Source organism: Mustela lutreola, chromosome 1 (genome assembly GCF_030435805.1).
Source record: "Mustela lutreola isolate mMusLut2 chromosome 1, mMusLut2.pri, whole genome shotgun sequence".
In the NCBI taxonomy this organism is placed as follows: Eukaryota; Metazoa; Chordata; class Mammalia; order Carnivora; family Mustelidae; genus Mustela; species Mustela lutreola.
This window is the reverse complement of record NC_081290.1, coordinates 204,238,561-204,263,623: the sequence shown is the minus strand read 5'-3', so window position 1 is coordinate 204,263,623 and position 25,063 is coordinate 204,238,561. Positions and strand designations below refer to the sequence as shown.

The 25,063-nt window shown below is 39.2% G+C and overlaps 1 protein-coding gene across 2 annotated transcripts in view; it reads right to left on the bottom strand.

The window, feature by feature from the left end:
- Window positions 1-15,170, bottom strand: part of JAM3 (junctional adhesion molecule 3) — a 92,199-nt gene extending 77,029 nt beyond the window's left edge. The window contains exon 1 of one of the 2 annotated variants that reach the window (XM_059185460.1): window positions 15,012-15,170. In XM_059185460.1, coding sequence (XP_059041443.1) covers window positions 15,012-15,087 — 76 coding nt within the window. In that variant the 5' untranslated portion in view covers window positions 15,088-15,170. The remainder of the gene's footprint in view (window positions 1-15,011) is intronic. The other variant, XM_059185465.1, reaches the window with a different exon arrangement.
- Window positions 15,171-25,063: the final 9,893 nt, after the last annotated feature.

The window sequence follows — 25,063 nt, the reverse complement described above, 5'->3', positions numbered from 1 at the left end:
CTTTATAATGTATACTACCACTTTCACTCACGATCTCATCTGATCCATGTAACAATCCTAGAAAATGGGTATTATAATGATCTCACTATAGATTAAGAGAATAATTCTCAAATATATTAGGAGACTATTATAACTTTAAAATTTGAAAGTATCAGAGATCAAAGTGAAAACCAGGTCTTCTAGCTCCGAATTACTTTAAAATAAGGTTAGGGGCGCCTGGGAAATGACTCAGTGGGTTAAGCCTCTACCTTCAGCTCAGGTCATGATTTCAGGGTCCTGGGATAGAGCCCCACATCAGCCTCTGTGCTCAGCAGGGAGCCTACTTCCCCCCTCCCTCTGCCTACTTGTGATCTCTCTCTCTGTCAAATAAAGAAGTAAAATCTTTAAAAATAAAATAAATATTAAGAAACATACAAATTAGACCATGGCTTCTCATCTATTCAGGCTATAATATGTTTGAACATAAATATTTATCAGCCCGCATCTAAAATAGCTAGTGAAGCTCCCAAACCTGCAATTAAAGAATAGACACTTCCTTATGCCACATTGTTCTCTCAACAGTGAATATCTGTGTAACTATATCTATATACCTATTTCAAGAATTATGCTAGGCATAAGACAAATTGTCTACCCTCAAACTACAAACTACTTGAAGAGTCAAGACACACAAATAGGAAAATACACTGTCATTGGTAATTTAAATTAATAGGTCAATTTAACAACCAAAGATATGATTCAAATTAGACTATAATTAGGGTAAACCAAGTTTTGTGGAGTCTAAAGTGGATATAATTTTGAGTCCCTCATTAGGAGAACAAATACAAAATTATGAATACAAAATTAGGTAATAAGTGAATATTTATTAAGAATGAGAACAGGGTGCCTGCGTGGCTCAGTTGGTTAGGCAACTGCCTTTGGCTCAAGTCATGATCCTAAGGTTCCAAGATCAAGTCCCCCATTGGGCTCCCTGCTCGGCAGGGAGTCTGCTTCTCCCTCTGACCCTCTCCCTTCTCATGCTCTCTCTCTCTCTCTCTCATTTTCTCTCTCAAATAAATAAAATATTTTTAAAAAAAAGAATGAGAGCAAAAATCACAAAAAAATACAAATTTTAAAAGATGGCTGGGGTACCTGGGTGGCTCAGTGTGTTAAAGCCTCTGCCTTAGGCTCAGGTCATGATCCCAGGGTCCTGGGATCAAGCCCCACATCGGGCTCTTTGCTCAGCAGGGAGCCTGCTTCCTCCTCTCTCTCCCCCTGCCTTTCTGCCTTCTTGTGATCTCTGCCTGTCAAATAAAATCTTAAAAAAAAAAAAAAAAAGATGGCTGCACAAATATCACAAAACCTAGACATATAATCATATTTTCATTAACTCCTTGGTACTCTAAAATCTTTCCCACATCTGAGGATTTTTAGAGCACATCATGATATGACAATGATTTCATAATACTGTCTATGAAAATAATAATGATAATCAAGACTTTAATTCAGGGGTGCCTTGGGATGCCTGGCTCAGTCAGTTAACTCAGGGCCACTTGGGTGGATCAGTCAATTAAGCATCCAATTCTTGATCTTGGAGTCATGGGCCTGAGTTCCACATCAGGCTCTGTGTTCAGCAGGGAGTCTGCTTGAGTTTCTCTTCCTATCCCTCTCCCTCAGCCCTGCCACTATGTCACTATGTTCTATAAAAATAAGTGAATCCAAAAAAAAGAACAAAAAAACAAACAAACAAACAAAAAAAAAAAAAACCACTTTCAGCATGGTTAATGAAAAAACAAACACTTTAAGGTGCTCCATTATTCATTACTGGTAATATCACAGGAAAATGAAATACTCATTATTGGCAATCATGCAAAGAGTGAATGTACTGTTGTTAAATTTGGGAAAATCTCTGTTTAAAGTTTCCTTCAGGGACACCTGGGTGGCTCAGTTGATAGTGTTCAACTCTTGATATCAGCTCAGGTCATGATTTATGGTTGTGAGATCAAGCCCCACCCACATCAGGCTCCACACTGAATGTGAACCCTGCTTAGGATTCTCTGTCTCCCTCTCCCTTGGCACCTTCCCCCACCCCTGCTCATGCAGGTGTTCTACTTATTTTTTTAAAATATTTTATTTATTTATTTGAGAAACTGAGTGAGGAAAAGCACATGAGCAGGGGCGGAGGGAGAAGCAAGCTCCCCACTAAGCAGGGAGCCTGACAGCAAGGAGCCCAGCTCAATTCCAGGACACTGGGATCATGACCAGAGCCAAAGGCAGACACTTAACCAAATGAGCCACCCAGGTGCTCCTCTCTATTTAAAAATAAATAAAAACATACTATATAGTTTCTTTCACATTTAAGCTCTAAGACTTCAGGATATTTCAGGTTTTCTTTTACAGTGAAAAATCTTAAATACTCTTTGACATGAGAAAATTCATTACCCGGTTTTTTCAACCACATACTCACTACAGCAGGATTAAGAGGACTTAAAATTGGCATTCTCAGTGGGCTCTACAACTTCTTATCACCATCCTAGTAAGTCAAACAACATCGTAGAATATTCCTGGAAACCATGCCTACACTGAGATGGTTAGCAATAACAACTGTACATAACAGTGACTATGGACCACATAAACAATTCCACTAAAACCAGAACTGAATGTGTTCCCAACTCAACTCCTGTTAGCTGGAAAAAATGCCTATGACCATTACAACGGTACTCAACATGAGGAAGAGTATGACAGAAGGGAAAGCGAGTGGAAGAAAGGAACAGTCTTAGTTGATTATGGCTAAGGCATCTAACTTATGCAAATCTGAGGACACATTGCTAGTATGAAATCCAGGGCCTTGAAAGGGATCCCTCTGTAAGTGAGGAGTCCAAATGCCCAAGCCTGATAAACCTCACTTTAAATTTGCCTCTCAATAATTAAGGATCAAATGAGTTGCAGTCAGATGATAAGTAGTAATAGAAGTAGTAGCAACAACAGTTAATAATAAAGTAAATATTTACTACTTATTGACCAAAAAAAACCCCAAAACAAAAAACAAACATAACACTATGAGCTTATTATTATGTCACGCCCTCTGCAGAGCACTTATATGAATCATGTAATTAATTTTAATTTTACTACCTTAATTAATGTTATATTTGTTACCATTTAGATACTCTGATAGGAGCTTTATATATAGTCACTGGTTTGCAAGACAATCCTACAAATTTACAAATTATCACTACTCTTTTATAGAACAGGAAATTACTGGCAAGTAATATAGCAGAGTTGAGATCCAAATCTTGGTCTAATTTGTGCTCTTCGTAATAAATAGGAATTCAGAAGAGGATGAGATCACTACAGGTTAGAGCTCTAAACAAGACTTTACAGAGAAGTACACTAAGCTGGATACTAGGGAATGCATAGCAATGAAGAAAATAGTATGCTCTATATTTGGGGGTAAATGAACCATGATAAGAAAATAGGAATGGAAAAAACAAGGGTTACTCAGAAGACAATGAAAAAACAATTCTACAGAGCCAAATACCATGCTCCAAATCATGATTCCCAATAAAAAGGGAATAAAGTAAGTCTTATCAATTTTTCCTCCATTATATAGCCATAATCTTAAAAAAGAAAAAAAAAAGGAAAGCAATATTTCTCTAGAATCCAACTCCTCAAAGGAAAAGGTGGATGTGGACATTCAAAGAACTGCTTTACCTCTGTCATCAGGAAACCCAAGTCTAATGTTTTTCTCTTGAAGGGAAAGCAGTGATTTCCATAGGAAACTAAGGTTGTACAACCAAGCACATCACATTATCATCGGGCTATAGGTAAGTTATGAGGCTTGAAACTGGAGCTTCTAAATTCCAATTAAATTTTCTTCCTCAAGGTTTCATTAAAAGTAACTTTAAAAAAATACAAGCTAAAAGGACTGCTCACATGTAAGAACAAAAGCAACCAAAGTTTTAACAGATTTTATTTATCCTACATGTAGAAAATGTACTTGACAAGAGAACAGAAAGTAAAATCTGTGAGTTGGAGAGAACAAAACACAAAAACACACTCTTTGTCAAAAAAGTTACCTGACCCTGAACTCACTCTGAAGGAATAGTTTGCTGTAATTTGCAAACAGCATGTGGGATATTAGCCACAGGGTACTAGAAGGAGAAAATATTTGTTCTGGCTTCAATGAAGTCCAAATTCCTAATCCAATGTTACTAAATGTCTTTGGGATTCTTCTCTCATCACTAATGCCTAAGAAAAAGAAAGAGAGAGTGAGCCAGGGAGGCAAAGACAGACACAGAGAGGGAGTTGCTATAAACAGAAACCAGAGGTAGATGGAAGAGGAATTCCAGCAATAATTTCATCTCGACATTTCATTCTGTTATTCATTGGCTTAACCCTGCACACCTCCTAAAGCTGTACTAACATGATAAAACACTGTAAAAATTATAGAATTAAGCATTTTGAAAGTTACATGTATATTATTTTCCATTTACATCGAAGTCTTCATTCTCTGACTTATCTACAAAGTAATTTAAATTGAAAATACATAAAGAATATGACCAGATGGGTTTTTTTTAAAGATTTTATTTATTATTTAAGAAAGTGAGAAAGCGAGAGAGAGTGAGTGATCACAAGCGGGGGAGGCGCAGAGGAAGAGGGAGAAGCAGATTCCCTGCTAAGTAGGGAGCCCAATGTGGGACTCAATCGCAGGACTCTGGGATTATGACCGGAGCCAAAGGCAGATGCTTAACTGAGCCACCTAGGTGCCCATAACCAGATGTTTGACACTAACAGTCATTATTCATACATAGTCTAACAGAAAAGTTAGGCTATAAGAGAATTAAGGGAAAGAAGAAATAAGAATAAAATAATATTTTTGTAATCCTCCTGAACTCTACTCGCAGTCAGCATCTATTTCAAAAAACATTCATTCTAAGGATTTGTCCCCCATCCTAAGCCCTAGAGCAGGCTTCTCAACCTAAGGTGCATGAATAATTTTCTGGGGGCTGCAAACCCCCAAAAATAGTATATAAAAGATTTATATATGTACTTAAGAATACTCTTTGGAGGAAAGAGTCTGTCTACAGGTTTCATTAGTTCCTATAAAGTGTTCATAACATAAGGTACTTTATCAATGTACCCTAATGGTATGAAAACAATTGCATGGTAAATTAAAGATACTTCAATATTTGTTCCTACTGAATCAGTGTTCTAAAGATTCACAACTAAAGTTCTAAACCTGTTCTTTATTACCAGTAGACTTTTGGTGAGTGAGACTTCATATCTGATACAAAAAAATCATACTGAATTAAGAACAGCAACCCAACCAAATAGTTCTTAGTTTTTAATTTGGGTAAACAAACACAGAAACTCTTAAAACATTAGATGTAGTAAGGCTGTAGCAGTCTTAAAAAAACAAAAACAAACAAACAAAAACCTGAGGCTCTGAAATATGAATGCTCCCAACCTCTTGGAGATCAAACAAAGTTCACCTGGCCCTAATACACTTCTAAACTTTGAGAAGAAAAAGAGGTTTCTAAAAACTAGGTTTTCAAAACCTTCTAATAAACTTTCAATTAAAAAACAAACTAATTCAACTAATCAATTTAAAATTCTCTTAAATTCCCATAAAATCACTTCTTTGGATGTGAAAACTTATATAGTTAAAGTGAGTCATCTAATAAGGGGAATGAAATGTGGATGTTTTGCTGGTAGTGTGAAAGGGATGGTGTTTAAATTACTTTCAAATGATTTGGATTAAAACCAGTATTATCTCTGCAAGGTCCAAAAATGAATCACATGCAATGCTGGGAAATGAATCCAGAATGCCTAACACCCACGATGCTGTGCTCCTTCCTTCACCCAGAAAAGTATCTGAAAGGCTACAAACAATGGAGCCTTCCCAAGATACAGTGGGTGGTTTTCTTCCTCACTGTGCATGTGCTGAGCCTTTCAGAGAACCAACATTTTATTCTGTAGGAATCTGAATCTCAGATTCAGATTTCAGCTATAAAGCTCAAGTTTACTTTTACATTTTACCTCTGAATGTCTTCACCTTCACCTTGCCTGTTTAGTGCAGAACAGCTGTAATTCTCCAAATTTTAAGTTGCTGTATCTTAAATGATAGATGGTTGCTTCTCAGAGAATCTAAGGACAGAGATTATAGTTGTACAATTCTGTATATCTTTAAAATAATATACCCCTAAGGATGTCTGGTGGCTCAGGTGGTTAAGCATCCCACTTTTGGTTCAGCTCAGGACATGATCTCATGGGTAGTGGGATCAAGCCTGGCACAAGGCTCCACTCTCAGTGGGAAGACTGCTAGAAGATTCTCTCCCTCTTCCCCTCCCCTCACTTACACACACTGTCTCACTCTTTAAAATAAATAAAATAAATAAATAAATAGTCATATATATATATATATTATTTATATATTATATATATATATATATATATATATATATATATATATAAAATCTCAATGCCTAAAGCAGTGAAGCTTAGCAAGAATCATACAATCCCTCCCTTCAAGTATATCATAACCTGTCTGGAGGTATATGTGCTTCTGCAAAAATAATACTTTTATTTTCTATTTGAAACTGAAAAAAAATTACCTTCACAATATGGACATTTAAAGAAAGGTAAGGGTGCCTGGGTGGCTCAGTGGGTTAAAGCCTCTGCCTTCAGCTCAGGTCATGGTCTCAGGGTCATGGGATCAGGCCCCACATCGGGCTCTCCACTCAGCAGGGAGCCTGCTTCCTCCTGTCTCTCTGCTTGCCTCTCTGACTACTTGTAATCTCTATCAAATAAATAAATAAAATATTAAAAAAAAAATAAAAAGGTATGTGAGGGGTGCCTGGATGGTGCTGAGAGTTAAGCATCTGACTCTTGGTTTTGGCTCGGGTCATGACCTCAGGGTCATGAGATAGAACCCTGCATCAGGCTCCAAGCTCAGTGTGAAGTCTGCTTGAGATTCTCTCTCCCTCTTCCTCTACCCCTCCCATTCATGCAAGTGTGTATGCTCTCTGTGTCTCTAACACATAAATCTTTTAAGAAAATAAAAAAATAAAGACATGTAACTCTTAAAATTAATTAAAAGGGGAAATAGGTTAAGTAAAAACTGAGATTCCTTTTCCCAGCAGTACAGTGGATTAGATACTACAAAAGGCTTTCCACTGCAACAAGGTCCTATGTAAACTATAGGGGTTTTTTGGTTTGTTTTTTGTTTTGTTTTGTTTTGAAGATTTAATATATTTGACAGAGATGAAGAGGGAGAGAAAGAACATAAGCTGGGGGAGCAGCAGGCAGAGGAAGAGGGAAAAGACTCTCCACTAAGCAGAGAGCCCAATGCAGGGTTCAAACCCAGGACCCTGAGATCATGACCTGAGCCAAAGGCAGACACTTAACCGACTAAGTAACCCAGGCACCCCTGTAAACCATAGTTTTTAATACATCTCTGGGCTCCCACAAAGTGGGGAGATTTTTAAAAGGGCAAATAAAATTGCTATGGGCTGAAACCAGAAAGATGGGTAGGGATGTGACTCTGAGAACAAATGTTCATTTTTAACACTTCAGTGGGGAGACTGTGCCCTTGAGCCAGCAGGAAGGCAGAGAAATGGAGCCTGAAATTTTCCAATAATCCCAGGGACTCTCAAAGGAGTAATGCCATCCCAGGTGGCCACTGGCTAGTGGAAGCATACTGTCACAAAAAGCATTTTCAGGTCAGACCCTGAACTATTTACAATCAGTCAAATATCAGCTTTTGCGTAAAAAAAAAAAAAAATCACCATAAGAGTCATGAGAAACAATAAACATTAGATTAAGATATCCAAGAATGACAGATGTTTGAAGTATCAGATAAAGAACATAAAACAACGATGCATGAAATGGTTTTTTGAAGGGACTTTTAAAAAAATGAGCAAAGAAAAGAGATCAAATTATAAAAAGAATGAAGTAAAATTTCAGAAATGAGCAATATAACTGGGGGAAGAAAAAAAAAAAACAACCTTTATGTACTGGTTAAATAACGGATTAGACACAGCTGAAAAAAGAAAGAGCTGTAAAGCAAAGCTAAGTAAATAACCCAGAATAGCACAGAGGGAAGAATACAAAATTATGACAGAAAGGTTAACAGTCTTAGAAGAGAAAATGACTGAATACATATCAAATAGGAGTCTCAGAAGGAAACAATTAAGGAACCAGATGGTAGACAGTATTTGAACAGATAATACCTGAGAATTCTCAGGAAAGCTATAAAGTCATAGATACACAAAGCATAACAAATTAACAAGGAAAATAACTAAAAAGAAACACATCCTAGACACATTGTAGTAACATTTCAGAATACCAAAGACAAAGAAAAGATCTTTAAAGTAGCTGGACAGAAGAGGGCCAACATAGAGAAGGCTAAGGATATGACTAACTGCAGACTTCACAATAATAATAATGGCAACTGTGTTACATATTCCAGGCTCCAAGACAAAATAACTGTTAACAAAGCAAATCCACATCAAGCAAATCTATATTTTAAGAACAAAATAAATATATTTTTAGATACACATAAAAGAGAATTGAAGGGGCACCTGGGTGGCTCAGTGGGTTAAAGCCTCTGCCTTCCGCTCAGGTCATGATCCCAGGGTCCTGGGATCGAGCCCCACATCGGGCTCTCTGCTCAGTGGGAAGCCTGCTTCTCCGTCTCTCTCTGCCTGCCTCTCTGCCTACTTGCGATCTCTGTCTGTCGAATAAATAAATAAAATTTTTTTTAAGATTTTATTTATTTATTTATTTGACAGAGAGAGATCACAAGTAGATGGAGAGGCAGGCAGAGAGAGAGAGAGGAGGAAACAGGCTCCCTGCCGAGCAGAGAGCCCGATGCGGGACTCGATCCCAGGACCCTGAGATCATGACCTGAGCTGAAGGCAGCGGCTTAACCCACTGAGCCACCCAGGCGCCCTAAAATTTTTTTTTTAAAAGTGAATTGAAGATCAAGAGACCTACCCTGGAAATGATTTTGAACTTCCTAACCAACCCTCCCTTTCCAATCTTCTTAATATCAGACTAATACTTCCAAAATCATTTTGATCTTATCACTTCCCTGCTTCAAACTGCCACATGAATTTCTAGAACCTACATAATCAGGTCCAAATTTCTTAGCCTGGCATTGAAAGCACTTTACAATCTAATTACTCTCTAGGGTTTTTTTTTTTTTTTTTTTTTTACAATGGATGATCTGGCTCTTCAATTTACTAAGCGTAACCCTAAGCTGATAATTAACCTGCCTAAACCTCAGATTCATCATCTGCAAAATAAAACCAATAAAAACTGATTTCTGAGACCAATTAAAATAGCCAGGTAAAGCTATCTGCACAGCACCTGGCACACAGTTTTCAATAAATGGTAGATGGTATTTTTCTCATTATAACTCATAGGTCCTAAAATATAACATATGCATTCCCAACCCCATGCCTTTGCTCATAATATTCATTTTACTGGCCCTCAACACCTCCATTCCCTCATATGTGCACTAGGAAAATCAAAATTATCCCTGAAAGTCCAGCTCCTTCTTGAAATTCTCCCCTAATAACCAAGCACAAGTAAGTGCTCTTGCTTCTAACTAAACACATTAAAATACTTCCCAAGGGGTGCCTGAGTGGCTCAGTGGGTTAAGTCTCTGCCTTTGGCTCAGGTCATGGTCTCAGGGTCCTGGGATAGAGCCCCGCATGGGGCTCTCTGCTCAGAGGGGAGCCTGCTTCCTGCTCCCCCCCTGCCTGCCTCTCTTCCTACTTGTGATCTCTCTCTGTGTGTCAAATAAATAAATAATATATTTAAAAAAATAAAATATTTCCCAAGATGCTACTCTGTTCACTATCTAAACTGTATGTTTCTTTTCATCTGGAGAGGTATTCTTCTTAGATTTTCCTGTTTTGCTCATGGAAAGCTTTACAGCCATGAAAACCAAGACTGCCAAATAAATATGGATTGGCTGGTTAAGTTTTAGCACCCTGACAGAGCTACTCTAGGGCAAAAACATGCCCCTCCTCAAAGGCAGCTGTCTTAGGATTTGTGCATTCTTTGTAACCCTCCAGACAGCTGCACCTCATTCTAAAGACATTATGTATTTTTCCTTAGAGAAAGACATCAAACAAGGAAGTCCATGCTGGGCTGGAAGAAGTGATAAGGGTACATGAGCCGACAGCTTACTTCAGGAAACATCTTTCAGAGTCTATTTTCCAAGGAAGTCAATTTGACCTGGTGTTCCTCTCACACAAGACAAAGGAAACAGTCCTCCAGGAGTTGCCCAGCTGGCACGAAGGAGGTGTTCAATAAATGCTGGCTGACTATGAACAGGCAGACCAGACCACAGCAACTACTCAGCTTATTCTGTTTGTTTGTTCAAAAAAAAGGTGGGGGGGACAGGTTTTCTCATCAGCTTTCTTTCAGTTTTCCAGTTATCCATTTGCTAAGGATGCCACAGCTGGCTCCCCAACCCAAAAGCCACTGACAGCAAATTTCTCAAATGAGTCACAAACAATGCATGATCAAGCAACTGAATCTAGTCAGCCCCTCCTTTATTCTCTGTGGCTGGCATTAATTAAGAAGCACAGGCAACATGCTATCACATTGAACTAAACAGTTTTTCCATTTTAAAAGAAAATCTTTACTAGTGTCAAATTTAAAATTCCACTACTGTATCTATTAGAGGCCAAAACAAAATGCAATTTTTTCCATTATATTAAAAAATCCTCACTAAAGAAAACTTGGAAAAAAGACAAAAGAATCAGCCAGAAAAATGTGGAAAACAATCAGCCGTAAGACCTACCACTCAAAAAAGCAACTCTCAAAATTTTGGTTCATTATATTTCAGGGTTTTCTGCCCCCTAAGCATATGATTAGTTTTGCTTAACTGTAATCATATAGTATATGCTCGTCGCATCTGCAGCTTGTGTCATTTAAGTTATACCATAAGCATTTCCCCCCCTTTTTTTTTCTGAACCTTGTATAACTGCATAGATGGTAAAGATTTTTAATTAAACCAAGAAATATCACTTGCTTTCTTTCACGGAAAGTACTTTAGTAAAAACTGAGAATTTCCAAAGTTCCTGGGGCCACTAGAGCTAAGATACATGAAAAATGCCCAGATACACAGGAAGTTTTTAAGATAATTAACTGACTTGCAAGTGACGAAGAGAATATTTACTATGTCATATCTGGAAAGATACAAAAAAAAATTAAATTCAGCCTCTGTTCCCAATGAATTTTTAATACCATTGAGAAGATAAAATGTATTTATACCCAATAACTGAAACCCAGTAAACAACTGTCCTGGCTCTTCAGGAGCAGGGGATACTTCATTCATGTCTGCACCCTTAGCATGAAGAACAGTACTGGGCATATAACAAATACTCAGTAAATGACTGTTGTACTAAACTGAACTACAAACTAAGAGCTATGCTTATATGGAAATAGGAAAGGTCACTGTGAGCTGAGGTTAGGTTAAGCAGAGGAGCAGCATGAATATAGCAGAATGTGACTCTGGCAATAGTTTACAGAAAGAAGGCTGAACCAAAGAAGCTTTGGGATTCTGTGAAAATGAAAGATAACATAAGAAAAAATGTTTGTATTATAGTCTTAATTTATTTAACAGTTTGAGGTTTCTACACAATTAACATTGAAACCCCTGTTGAATATACACCAACTATTCATGGGAAATATAATATATAACACATAGTAGATTCTACCTAAAAACAAAGAAAATACACCAACACAAAATACTACAGCATTCTTTTAAATCAGAAACAAAGTCTAATTCTCAGGAAGCTTTCTGTATTTCACAAGTGGCAAAGAGGCAGCAAATTAAGGCTTTAGATCTCCACATACAGTACCATAGTGGATACTGTCTTTGCTAAACTAGGTGTAAAAGAATGTGCTTACCAAAACTTTCTTTCAGGATCTCTTTATACCCCAGTGAAGCTATTTGCATATATGGTTAAATCTGTATTCAACCCTAACACCATCACAAACACACCACCTGATTCTAAACCTAACTTAAAAAAAAGAATCCAGCTTCATGAGTAGTGTCTTATTCAACATCCTAACTTCATTCACACACATATTTTCTTTTCTTTTACCCCACTTGTGCTTTGAAAATATTCAAAGAATTTATGGAGAAGTGATCTGCTAATATCACATCTCTAACAGCTGCTAGCTGGATATACTAAATTTATCTCTCCTTCAGTTATAGTATATGTCCATGTCAGAAAGTGTGCTTAATTACAAATCTGGTTTCTTTCAAAGAAACTGGTTTAAGCCTAACTTACTGGGCTTCCTTAAGAGCAAGTTATATAGAACTTAGAGGCTGGGTGTAGGATAATTTTATCTGGATGTAATACTGCAATTACTTATGATGAAGTATCTCTAATAGCTATCCATTCAGTCTCGGCAGCCTGAAGCACTCAAGAAGAAATGCCTATCAACAAGTCATTTGGGAATGAACAGCTGATTTGAGAAAGTGCATGCTACAGGGCAGGTGGTTCTTTGTTTTTCTGAACACACACACACACACACACACACAAGTCTGATAGTAATTATATCTGCCAAATAATTTAAAAAGAATTAAAACAATATAAAATACGTCATTCTAAAAAATGTTTCAGAATATTTTTCAAAAAATTTTCCTGGAAGTTTCAATTTTCAGATTTTGCTAAACTTCAGCACACAAATTGTCTAATCCCAAGAATACGAACTGTTACTGTTTTAATTCTAAATGAAGCCCTTCTCTCTAGGATGTCAAAAGATTTGGAAACCAAAAAGTAATTACCATACAATCACTCAAAAAAAGACATGTGGCATAACACTAGTAAGGTTGAATTGCACCTGTCACCAATACAACAAAAGAATATTTTATATATACAAACCACATAGCTTTGAACATTTAATAAACTGTTAAACTAATGCATAACAAGAAATCCACTGTCAAATGCAATACAAGTAACCAGAAATTAGATTAACAAAAATAGTTCAAGATTTCTAAATTTAGAACACACGGGCTTATCACCCTGAGCAAGTTACTGAATCTCTCTGTACTTGTTTCTTCATCCACAAAATGGGCAAAATAATAGTAAAAACCTCTGAGAGTTATTATCAACCTCAAGTGAATAAATATTAAACTGTTATAACAGAGCCTGGCAAAGGCTAATAAAAAAACATATTATATGGGGAACAAATTTTTTTTCAAATGACAATGCTGAAAAATAATAGTAATTGAAAAGAATAACCATAAAAATAAAAAAGACACAGGTGTCATGACCTATGAAAGAATAAAATTTCAAGGTATCACAGTATGTTTACAGTACATACAAAATAACAGGAAAAACAGCTCCGTACTAAAAAAAAAAAAAAGAAAGAAAAGAGAGAGAGCTGCATCCCTTCAGAGTGATTGTCATCAGCCCTACTTTGCAAAATTTCACTCTTCCTCCTATGTCCTACCAGTAAATCCCAGCCCTTAATATCAATAAAGTCACAAAACCTGCACCTCCCGGAGAGCAAAATAAAGTTAAGGATATGTGAGGTCCTTAGCATCTTCTAGTTTTATTAACAAGACACCAAGTTGAAATTCATTCCTAAACTAAATTGCCAAATGTGTCTGCAATAAAAACTGCAAACTTCCATGTGAACAGAACTTTTCAACAATAGGGAGTTGTTCCAGTCTGTGAATAGGACAGTGTCAGTGTGACCAACAAAGCTGGGAGCTGGACATTCCTGACACCCTTGTCCCCTGGCTAGCCTTTGATCATTTATATCTCCCAGCCACGTTTTTGGATCACTTTCAGGCAAAGTATATGGACAAAATCTATACCCTGAAACTGATCCCTCATCATAGAATCCTGTTTACACAGTTTCTAGGACCATTACTTTTATCTACCACCATTATGAACATTCCCCAAGAATGAGCATCAAACACAGGAGTGCTTTGTCTTCCTAGTCTGTCCACCCCCACTCCCAGTCACTTCGTACTTTAATTTGTATATTTTGGAAAACATCATGGGATGACAACAGAAACTCAAACAATAAAATGACCTAAAAACTGAAAAGGTCTGCAGATAGTGCTACGGATCTGGTTGCCTCTGGATGCCCACCACAGAAGTGTGGTAGTGCTTTATGGAAACGTGAGTTTATGCCTCACTCAGAACACTGTCTTGGAAAGGAGATTTGACTTGGTTCGTAGTTCTCTTACCTGAAAATGGATTAATAAAATCCAGCTCACACAGTTCTTGTAAGCACTAAATGAGATAAAGATTTCGAAGTGCCCAGTACACAGTTCATTTCCACGAAATACAATCTACTTTATTCTGTCCAACTGTCCTGGGACATACAAATCGAAGAGAATTCCCAAGACTCCCAAGTTTATCAATGTGACCTCATCAAAATGGCCCAGATGCTATTTCAGGTTAAGGGTCTGCGGGGTCTCCTAGGCCAGGCTGGAGACAAAAGGGATACTTGATTGAGATCTGTGCCATTTTATTTCCCCCGAAGTAAAGCTGGGTTTGCCCGATCAGTTCCTTTGTTTACAGCAAGGAAGAAATGAACCGCAGATCCCCAGAAGGCTATGACCAAGAAGACAGGCCTCGGAGCCGTGCCTCGCTGGTACTTCGCAGGCCCCTCACTATCCACTTCTGGGCAAGGCGCTCGCTCCGCAGAGTCTTCCCCTAAGTTCCGAGCCCACGCCTAAGCTGCCATCCCCTTTCCAGAGAGCTGTGCCCTCCGCCCGGGGACCGGCCCACCACCCGGAGCGAGCTACCCGGGCCTCGCACGGGCCCTTCGCAGCCCCGCGCCCACCCGCCTGAGACCCCCGCCCGGAGGGCCCGCATGCACCCCTTCCCGCCGGGACCCGGGCGCGCGCCGCTCCTCCGGCCGAGTCCCCCGCCTTCCCGGAGCCGGGACCGCTATTCCCGCCTGGACCGACTCCAGCCGCTCCGGACTCGCTCAACTCCCATCCGCCCCAGATCCTCCCCTCCCAGGGACAGAAACACACTCACCCTTGAAAAGCAGTACTAAGAAGAAGTCGGGCAGCCGGGCGCAGAGCCGGACCGCCGGCCGCCGCCTCAGCGCCATGACGAGCGGAGCTGAGGGGCCGCAGGCTCCAGGCGCAGCTAGGCTTCCCCGCGCGCATGCGCCCTGCCTGCCGGGGCCCCTGCTACCCGCCCCTAGTTACCATAGCGACCTCCTGGCCCCGGCACAGCCGTCACCATGGTGACAAAAGAAGCTGAATATGGTTGCTATGGATGCAGGGATGCTCTGAACCCGCGCCCATGTGGTCTCATTCAAAGAATCCGATGGGAAGAGGTAAAGAAGCTTGTTCGAGATTGGGGCAGGGTAAATTTTCCATAGCTATAAAATGAATCCGGCACTACAGATCAAAGAAGAAACACTCAATTAAAACTTGGAAATGAAGCGTTCCCTCACAAATAAGGGTACAATCTAATTGTCTTTGAAGCATTATTGCCTGAACCTCTTTTGAAACCCTGATTCCAAATGTGATGGAAGGAAAAAGCACTGAAATCTATTTAAAACGTAAGCAAGACCAAAAAACAAAAACAAAACAAACAAAACCCCACAAAGCAAGACATATATTAGGTAGTACATAAAACTGATGTCTTCCTAAAATAAATGTAATCTATAGTTTCTGTGGTAGATCAAAAACACGAGGATAGCTTCCTCTGCAGAAAAGCAGGATAATTCTTTGTCTGATTTCTGAATTTCGGAAAATGGTAAGGCTAGGGTAGAAAATGGAGCAGAATCTTATGAGGACAACCGGATAAGATGAAGGATAGAATGTACTGGAAACTGGTTCTAAGGATGCAGGAAGTTTTGTGTGTCAATACTGTGGAAAATTCTTAAAATATAGCTTGTATTATATCTAATATAGAAAATACACCCCTGGGGTGTCTGTGTGGCTCAGTGGGTTAAAGCCTCTGCCCTCAGCTTAGGTCATGACCCCGGGGTCCTGGGGTCGAGCCCTGCATCAGGCTCTCTGCTCTGCAGAGAGCCTGCTTCCCCCTCCCCCTCTGCCTGCCTCTCTGCCTATTTATGATCTCTCTCTCTGTCTGTCAAATAAATAAATAAAATTTTTAAAAAATTAAAAAAAGAAAATACACCCCTAAATGCTCCAGAAAACAATAGGGTAAAAACGGATTTCTGAGTGTAGTTATTAGTAAAATATGCCAGAGTTTCCAACAACTGATTTTTTTATATTTAATTTAAGGACTTCATTTTTCATACAGTCACCCTACATATTTTTTAGCATTTTTATTTTTTGCAAAGTATAACAGTGAGTGTGTGTTGTAGTTTCCATATATACCAAATTACGAATGCCAGGAAACATGAAATAGATTGAGGTTGTTGCCAAGGATATGCTTCAACTGCCACACTCTATGATCTTCTTTATAAATTTTTATAATTGCTCAAAACTTTGCAATTGTGAATTAATTACATTCTCAAAATCTCATAAAGACAGAATAAAATATTTAAAATAACTCAACAATTTATTATTATTTTATCTTTCCTTTCTTAACCCATCTTTCTGTTCCAGTTCACTATATTCCAGTCACAAGTAAAAGTATGTTAAAATTATATTATAGTGGCAGCCTTTCTCCCTTCATCAAACACAACATACAGAAATTTAAAGGGGAAAATTCTTCTTAGGCCCACTGACTTTTTTCCTTTTGCTTTCTCTTTTCTTTATCATTCCCTTTGGTTCCCAAATATATAGCTAGGCCTATTTGCCTAAATGAAGGAACCGTTTTGGTTACCTGAGAAATATGAAGTTTCCTACTGTGGACAGAGTCGTTTTCAAAAACTAGTGCCTCTTTTCTCCTGTTGTATTTCCTGTGTTTGCACTGTGACACGGTTCTATTAAATGGTCTTCTCTGTTAAGGAATCTTTTCAAACTTAGAACAAGACCAGACAGAAAGGATCCATGAATATTCTATATGGAAAAGAGGTTCCTATTAGAGCAAATGCAGGTACTTCGTTGTAAAACATTGATTTTCCTCCACAGATGGAGTCTGCGTGTCATGGCTGGTGGTTGAGACACAATCCTGGATTGGAGCCTAACTAGTGATGCACCAAGACAGGGTAGGATGTACTTGGCTGTCAAATGATCTGCTTCTCCACATGATTTAACTGTTCCCAGGAGAGCTCTGGCTCTGTTCAGAAGGGAACCAGAGTTCTGGAAGCATTCAATGAGTGGGGTTGTGAAGTCTATGCTTCTATCACCACATTATCCAACTGAATATGTTTATTTCTAATGTGTGATTTACTAGGGAGAGATACATTTCTTAGAAGCACTCAGGGAACTAAATACACATATGCTAACCTTATACAGAAGCATTTGTGAGACTTTTCAATATTAATGCAAAGTATAAATCAAGTAGCAAAGAGTAGAGTTTTCCTGTGAGAGTCACTCCTGAACAGACTGGAGGTCCTGGAAGGAGCAATTACAGAAGGGGAAATATAAGCCCTGGAGTCTGATGGACAATGATTCAAGTTCTTGGGTTTTGTAAACTTAAGAAAGCTATTTAATCTCGCTAGACCTTGGATTCCTTGTCTGTAAAATAGGGATAACAATACCCACCTCAAGTGGTCATTGTGAAGATCATGTGAAATAAAGGTCTGGAACATACTAGGTGCTCAGTAGATGTTTGTGCTCTATGCCCCTTCCTTTTCCTACTATTCCGGCTCAGAGTGGGCCAAATGATATAATATTCCTGGAGAGTCTTGATAATGAAAACAATCTTCAGCCTGGATATGGGTTCAGAGAGAATGAGCAGCAAAGAGGAAGTTTTACATTAATGTGTGTTTGTTCTCTTGGTGTGATTATATTCTTTTTTTTTTTAAGATTTTATTTATTTGACAGAGAGAAATCACAAGTAGACGGAGAGGCAGGCAGAGAGAGAGGGAGAAGCAGGCTCCCCGCTGAGCAGAGAGCCCGATGCGGGACTCGATCCCAGGACCCCGAGATCATGACCTGAGCCGAAGGCAGCGGCTTAACCCACTGAGCCACCCAGGCACCCTATATTCTTAAAAAGTAACATGAAGAGCTTCTGTCCCTTCAGTATGCCATTATACACCTGAACAATCACCTGAAGTCAACCCTCACAGCAAAAAAGAAGCAAGATCCATTGACTAAGGGAAGTCTCTGACCCTAGAGTCATTCTGTGAAAGCATTCCTCTTCAGGTTTTATCAAAGATTCTTGCTCCATCTCATCTCCATTCAAGTTTCCTCTTCCTTGAAATATTCAACTCTATTCTCTCACACTTTCTCTCAGCTATCAGGCCCTGCTCCTTCTTTTCAAAGTACTTCTTGAATTTCATTTAAATAGGAGGATTTCTATCCCTCCCCTGCCGATCCAAGGCAACAGTAGGAAGGAAAACCTCCATCCCCTCTAACTAGATATGCTGCTCACGCTATATAAGGAAGTTATATATTTTATTTATAAAATAAATAATTTTTTATTCAATTTATTTGCATGGTCCTCTCCTTTGTAGTGGCTCAGTTGAGAAAGGTTGTATTAATGCCAAAAATTTTGGCTTAAAATGTCTTCCTAGGAGAGAACTTTATAAGAAGCTATTTGGCAGTCCCTTCATATTTCACCAATAGGAAGCTGATGTTCATATGCTAGAGTGTGTTAGTATGTGTTTGTGTGTGGAATAAATAAGTATATCATACATGCCATGGGTGAAAGAAAGACTCACTCACCTCTGCTAGGGGAGGAGTTGGAATGTCCCATCACCACTAGCCAGGATCTCTACTCACCAGTGCCCCTGAAAATGCAAAACAACCAACACTGAATGGACAATTTCATGACCACAACCGAGGCCTGACACAGGATTTGCTATGCTCTGGCACTGAAGGTTCTAAGAACTGTGAATCCCGAGATCCCTGTAAAGGTGTCTGCCTCAGTTCCTTCTTTGAGGAAAAAGAGAAGCAGGGTTTGCCTGAATGTTCCCTCCAGACACCAAGGAAAATGTGTTAGGGACAGCCAGCAAACACTTCCCAGAAGGACACCTGTCATGAGATAAAACAAACAAGCTCTTTCTTCTACTTGACTTGATGAATATTTCCACTGCCCGGGGAGAAGATGGGAAACTTCTCCTCATCAGTGCTTCAGGACTGGGGACACAGACAAACATTAGCACAAAGGACACACAAGCTATTGGGACTATCTTGGAGCCCAGCCAAGGAGCAGATTCAGAGGCAGGGGTAGGAGAGCTCCTAACAGTGGGCAGACAGTGTATCTGCAGCTCTTCAGTTCAAGTTGTATGCCTCTGGGATGCTCCAACTACTTTGTTTACAGATTGGAGATATTTTTATCTCAACCTCCTATTAGAAGTAATTTTCTCTTCATACAAATTGTACCATCAAGTATTTACCTCCTGGCAGCACCAAAGAGAGACCAGGGCCTCTGTTATCTCTCTCTTGTCCTTCAGGGAATCTTGCATTTTTTTCAGAGTCCCTTTCAGGGTCAATTCCCTACTGCACAGTTTGGGGAAGAGGCAAGTTCTTCCTGATGGTCTTGGGCCCAGGCTTTGGGCTGGTAACTTGTACTGCTCCTTTCTTTCCAAGGGTGGAAGGGTATTTTTTCTACTTGCCATTGCAGAGTTTCTGGATAGCCTGTTCCAGGACTGGAAATAGTGAGTATTTGATTCTATTTCCCAGATCTCTAACATGATGAGGATTATACCCCAAGCCTTTTTCCCCCCAGAGATTATTTAATACCATGTCTTTTAAGCAAGTAGATAAAGGCTCTAGAGAGGATTCTGAAGTTTCTCTTTAATCCCATGGAATTGTATTCCACAAAATTTAGGATTAGGAGGAGTGGATGTGTTTGGTCCTCTGCGATGATATCAAGTCCTCAAAATACTCCATAAGACAGCAGAGATTTATTGCAGTTTGGAGGCTACTCTAGCTCTACAAAGGACAGAGTACCATCTCCTGAGAATGTCTGTATTCTGCACATTTATACTCTGAGGTCTCGCCTTATTCCCGTCATTCCTTCCAGGCAGTATTTTGTATTCTGGCCACACCTTATTCTCTAGAATTGCACTGCCCAGTGTAGTCCAGGCCCAGCACTAGCAGATGCACAAGATAGACTCTGGAAAGGGTGGGAAATTCTACTAAGCATCAATATCCTCCTTGTGCACCTCCCCACAAAAATGGCCACCCCACTGCCACCAACCTAGAGCAAGCTGCATCAGTTTTCATTCAGAATGCGAAAATGATCTATAAGCACCTGCATGTATCTTCTGTCTCTAGACTTTTATTTTCAAAATTTTGAGTAGTATAGGGCTTGGAACATTGGTAAATGCTCAACAAGTATCCGTGGAATGAATGTCAATAGGACTCCTGCATCCTACTGGGGTACCTGGGTGGCTCAGTGGGTTAAAGTCTCTGACTTGGGCTCAGGTCATGGTCTCAGGGTCCTGGGATCGAGCCCCGCATCGCATCAGGCTCTCTGCTCAGCAGGGATCCTGCTTCCCTTCCTCTCTCTCTGCCTGCCTCTCTGCCTACTTGTGATCTCTGTCAAATAAATAAATAAAATCTTAAAAAAAAAAAAACACTCCTGCATCCTACCAAACCAACAGCAGCTCATAGTGTTCTACTTAATATTCTTAAGTGGCTCCATATTATCCTCAGAATCCAGTTAAAATCCCTTCTATAACTAAAAAAGTCATAGCTGAAATAAAGAAGTCCTTTGGTCATGAGCAACAAGACAATATCTCATATTACAGCCTCATCAATGTTCTTGAATCTGGTTACACTGACTCATTTGAACTTCCTATGACTCGTCATGCTCTCTTGAACTCCTGGAGTTACCCATGGGGTCCTGTTGGCCTGCATCACCTCTCCTCCTATTTGCTCGGTTTTCTTAGCTGTATCATGTCTTTGAGGAACCACTCCAAGCATTGCATGTTCGTGGGAGAATTTCTTGACCCCACTGTTCCTCCAAGATGATTGAGGTGGCCCTCCTCCTATAATACACTATGCATTCATATATTTTACACTTCATCACACCATATTCTAATGTCATATTTTCTCTGCAGTTGTTTTCAGGCTTCTAGAGTTTAATAGTTTTCAACCTTCCTTCTTTTCTAACATGTGCCTTTGAGATTATAATTTTGTTCTAAATACTTCATTAGCTGCATCCCACAAAGTATGCTATATATTGTCTTGTCACTCAGTTCCAAGTATTCCTATTCTTATATGACTTTTACTTGACCATTCATCATTTAGAAGTCTCTTTATTAATTTCTCAATATCTGGGGGCTGGAGAACATGTGGCCATGACTGCCTTTTAGTTTTATTGCACTATGGCCAGAGAATAAGATTTGTGTGAAATCAGTGCTTCCTATTCTTTGAGACTGACTTTGCAGCTTAATGAGGGCTAGTTGTTTTAAATGCTTCCTGCATGCTTAAAAAATGTATTCTTTAATGGTTAGGTATAGAGCTTCAAAAAAAAAAATATATATATATATATATATGGATGCTTGGGTGGCTCAGTCAGTTAAACATCTGCCTTTGGCTCAGGTCATGATCCTGGGATCCTGGAATCAAGTCCCACATCAAGCTCCACTTTGGGCTCCTTGCCCAAGAGAAAGGCTGCTTCTTCCTTTCCCTCTGCCTGCCTCTCTTCCTGATTCTCTCTCTCTGTCAAATAAATAAATAAAATCTTAAAAAAAGAGAGAGAAAGAAAAAGAAAAACATACTTACATAAGTGTCACAATGACATATGTTACAGAATCTCCTATAAAGATTTTCAGAATAAAAGAATATCCCTCTGCTGGGACACCTAGCTGTCTCAATCAGTGGAGCATGTGATTTTCGATCTCGGGGTCATGAGTTTGAGTTCCATGTTGGGTGTAGAGATTAGAAAGGAAGGAAGGAAGAGAGAAAGGTGTAGGGAGGGGAGGAAGGAAAGGAAAGAAAAAAAAAAGAAAGAAAAGAATATCCTCGTGCTTGGAATGATTGAGAAAATCTTCCTAGAGATGTAGAAACAACTGTATAATCTTGATAATCACTTTCCATCATTTAATTATCCATCCAGCACACATTATATTGTGTTTGTGACTGCTACAACTTAGGAACCAGAGACAATGTGGACATAATTTCTTTCTTCATGGAGCCCACAGTTAAGTGGGGGAGACAGGAGCAAAAATAATTATGCCTTAAGGGTCTGGTAACTCACAGAAACAAGTTAATGTGGATATCTACTGCTTTACTGCATCATGCAGGGAAATTCTGAATAAAGTGTAACAGAAAAATTAAAATGCATATTAAGCTTGAAGTAAAGAAAGAAATTCTCAAGTGATAGAAACAAGGAAGGAATTTAAAGCCAAAAGAGTAAGTTTGTAAACCAGAGCCATGGTGATGTGAACAGAAGAAGGGAGCCCTAGAACTGGGGTAGCATTTTAACACCCATGTGTGTTAGGGCAATCATCCTAGGACCCACTGAAAGCAGGGCTGTAGAACTGAAATCCTGCTCCCTCAGGGGAAGATGGATAGGAAAAACATCTCCATCCATCAGTTTCTTTCTTTCTTTTTTTTTTTAAGATTTTATTTGTTTATTTGACAGACAGAGATCACAAGTAGGCAGAGAGGCAGGCAGAGAGAGAGAGGAGGAAGCAGGCTCGCTGCCAAGCAGAGAGCCTGTGTGGAGCTCGATCCCAGGACCCCAGGATCATGACCCAAGCTGAAGGCAGAGGCTTCAACTGACTGAGCCACCCAGGCGCCTCCATCCATCAGTTTCTGACCTAGGCCCTAGGGAAGAAAGAAAACAGTTTCCCGTGAGAAATTCAAATTTCCAAGCTTGTGTCACATTCTGGTGTGGGATGCGAATTTAACTTTATCTCATTGGGTCCCCAAGCCCCAAAATTAATGTAAAACCTTTTCCTTTGCTTTTCTTTTTTTGTTACCTTAGTCATGGAAGAAACCTTTGGGCCAACCAGTAGAGGCTAATGCACAACACTTCCTAGCATGTTCTGAGAACATAAAGGGTCCCCACAGAATAAAATAATCTCTGATGAAAACTTTAACAGTAAGTTTCCAAGCCCCAGGAGGAAATAACTTGCCATAGGCAGAATCAGCACACATAACAAGTGGGAGAATAAGCACCTTCAAATCTTAAGACAATGAAATAATCCAAAAGAGATAATAAAATAAGTAGACTTAAAAATTTAGAAAGAAAACCTCTTCGACCTCAGCCGCAGCAACATCTTCCTAGGAACATCGCCAAAGGCAAGGGAAGCAAGGGCAAAAATGAACTATTGGGATTTCATCAAGATCAAAAGCTTTTGCACAGCAAAGGAAACAGTTAACAAAATCAAAAGACAACTGACAGAATGGGAGAAGATATTTGCAAACGACATATCAGATAAAGGACTAGTGTCCAAAATCTATAAAGAACTTAGCAAACTCAACACCCAAAGAACAAATAATCCAATCAAGAAATGGGCAGAGGACATGAACAGACATTTCTGCAAAGAAGACATCCAGATGGCCAACAGACACATGAAAAAGTGCTCGATATCACTCGGCATCAGGGAAATACAAATCAAAACCACAATGAGATATCACCTCACACCAGTCAGAATGGCTAAAATCAACAAGTCAGGAAATGACAGATGCTGGCGAGGATGCGGAGAAAGGGGAACCCTCCTATACTGTTGGTGGGAATGCAAGCTGGTGCAGCCACTCTGGAAAGCAGCATGGAGGTTCCTCAAAATGTTGAAAATAGAACTGCCCTATGACCCAGCAATTGCACTACTGGGTATTTACCCTAAAGATACAAACGTAGTGATCCAAAGGGGCACGTGCACCCGAATGTTTATAGCAGCAATGTCCACAATAGCCAAACTATGGAAAGAACCTAGATGTCCATCAACAGATGAATGGATCAAGAAGATGTGGTATATATACACAATGGAATACTATGCAGCCATCAAAAGAAATGAAATCTTGCCATTTGCGACAACATGGATGGAACTAGAGCGTATCATGCTTAGCGAAATAAGTCAAGCAGAGAAAGACAACTATCTATGATCTCCCTGATATGAGGAAGTGGTGATGCAACATGGGGGCTTAAGTGGGTAGGAGAAGAATCAATGAAACAAGATGGGATTGGGAGGGAGACAAACCATAAGTGGACTCTTAATCTCACAAAACAAACTGAGGGTTGCTGGGGGGAGGGGGGTTGGGAGAAGGGGGGGGGGGGGGTTATGGACATTGGGGAGGGTATGTGCTTTGGTGAGTGCTATGAAGTGTGTAAACCTGGCGATTCACAGACCTGTACCCCTGGGGATAAAAATACATGTTTATAAAAAATAAAAAAGTTTAAAAAAAATTTAGAAAGAAAAATGGACTAGATAACACAGAGAAATAAAAGGGTACTAGAAAAGAATAAGCAAGGACCACACAGAATTTCTTAAAAAAAAAAAATATATATATATATATATACTTATTTATCTTATCTATATACTTTATCTTTATACTTATATATCATATATATATATATATATATATATATATATATATATGGAAGAAAAAACTTCAGTGGTTGAATTACTAGTTGACTGAAAAAAATAGTGAAATCAAAGACTGATTTTAGGAAATTCCCAAGGATGAGGCACAGAGAGGAAGGACATGAAAATATCAAAAAAGATGTTAAGAGATATGCAAAACAGAATGAAGTTGTGTAGGAATGAAGTGATAACAAGGATAAGGCAGTCATTGAAGAGGTAATGACTGAGAATGTTTTAGAATTGATGAAGGTAAAAAATCCCTAATTTGAAGAATCCCTCCCAAACATAACCTTCCAGGAGAAAGAGAGATCTCATTTTGTTTAGTTACCCCAGCCACATGTCAGAGTGAAATATTAGAACGCCAAATTAAAAGAAAAATCTCAACGCTAGTTATGTTGAAAAGGTAGGCTATTTAATAGGAAAAAGCAATAATGATAGTACAGGCTGGAAAAATGGAATCATTGCTTCAAAGTGCTGTGGGAAGTGGAAAATCAATCCAGGATTCTATACA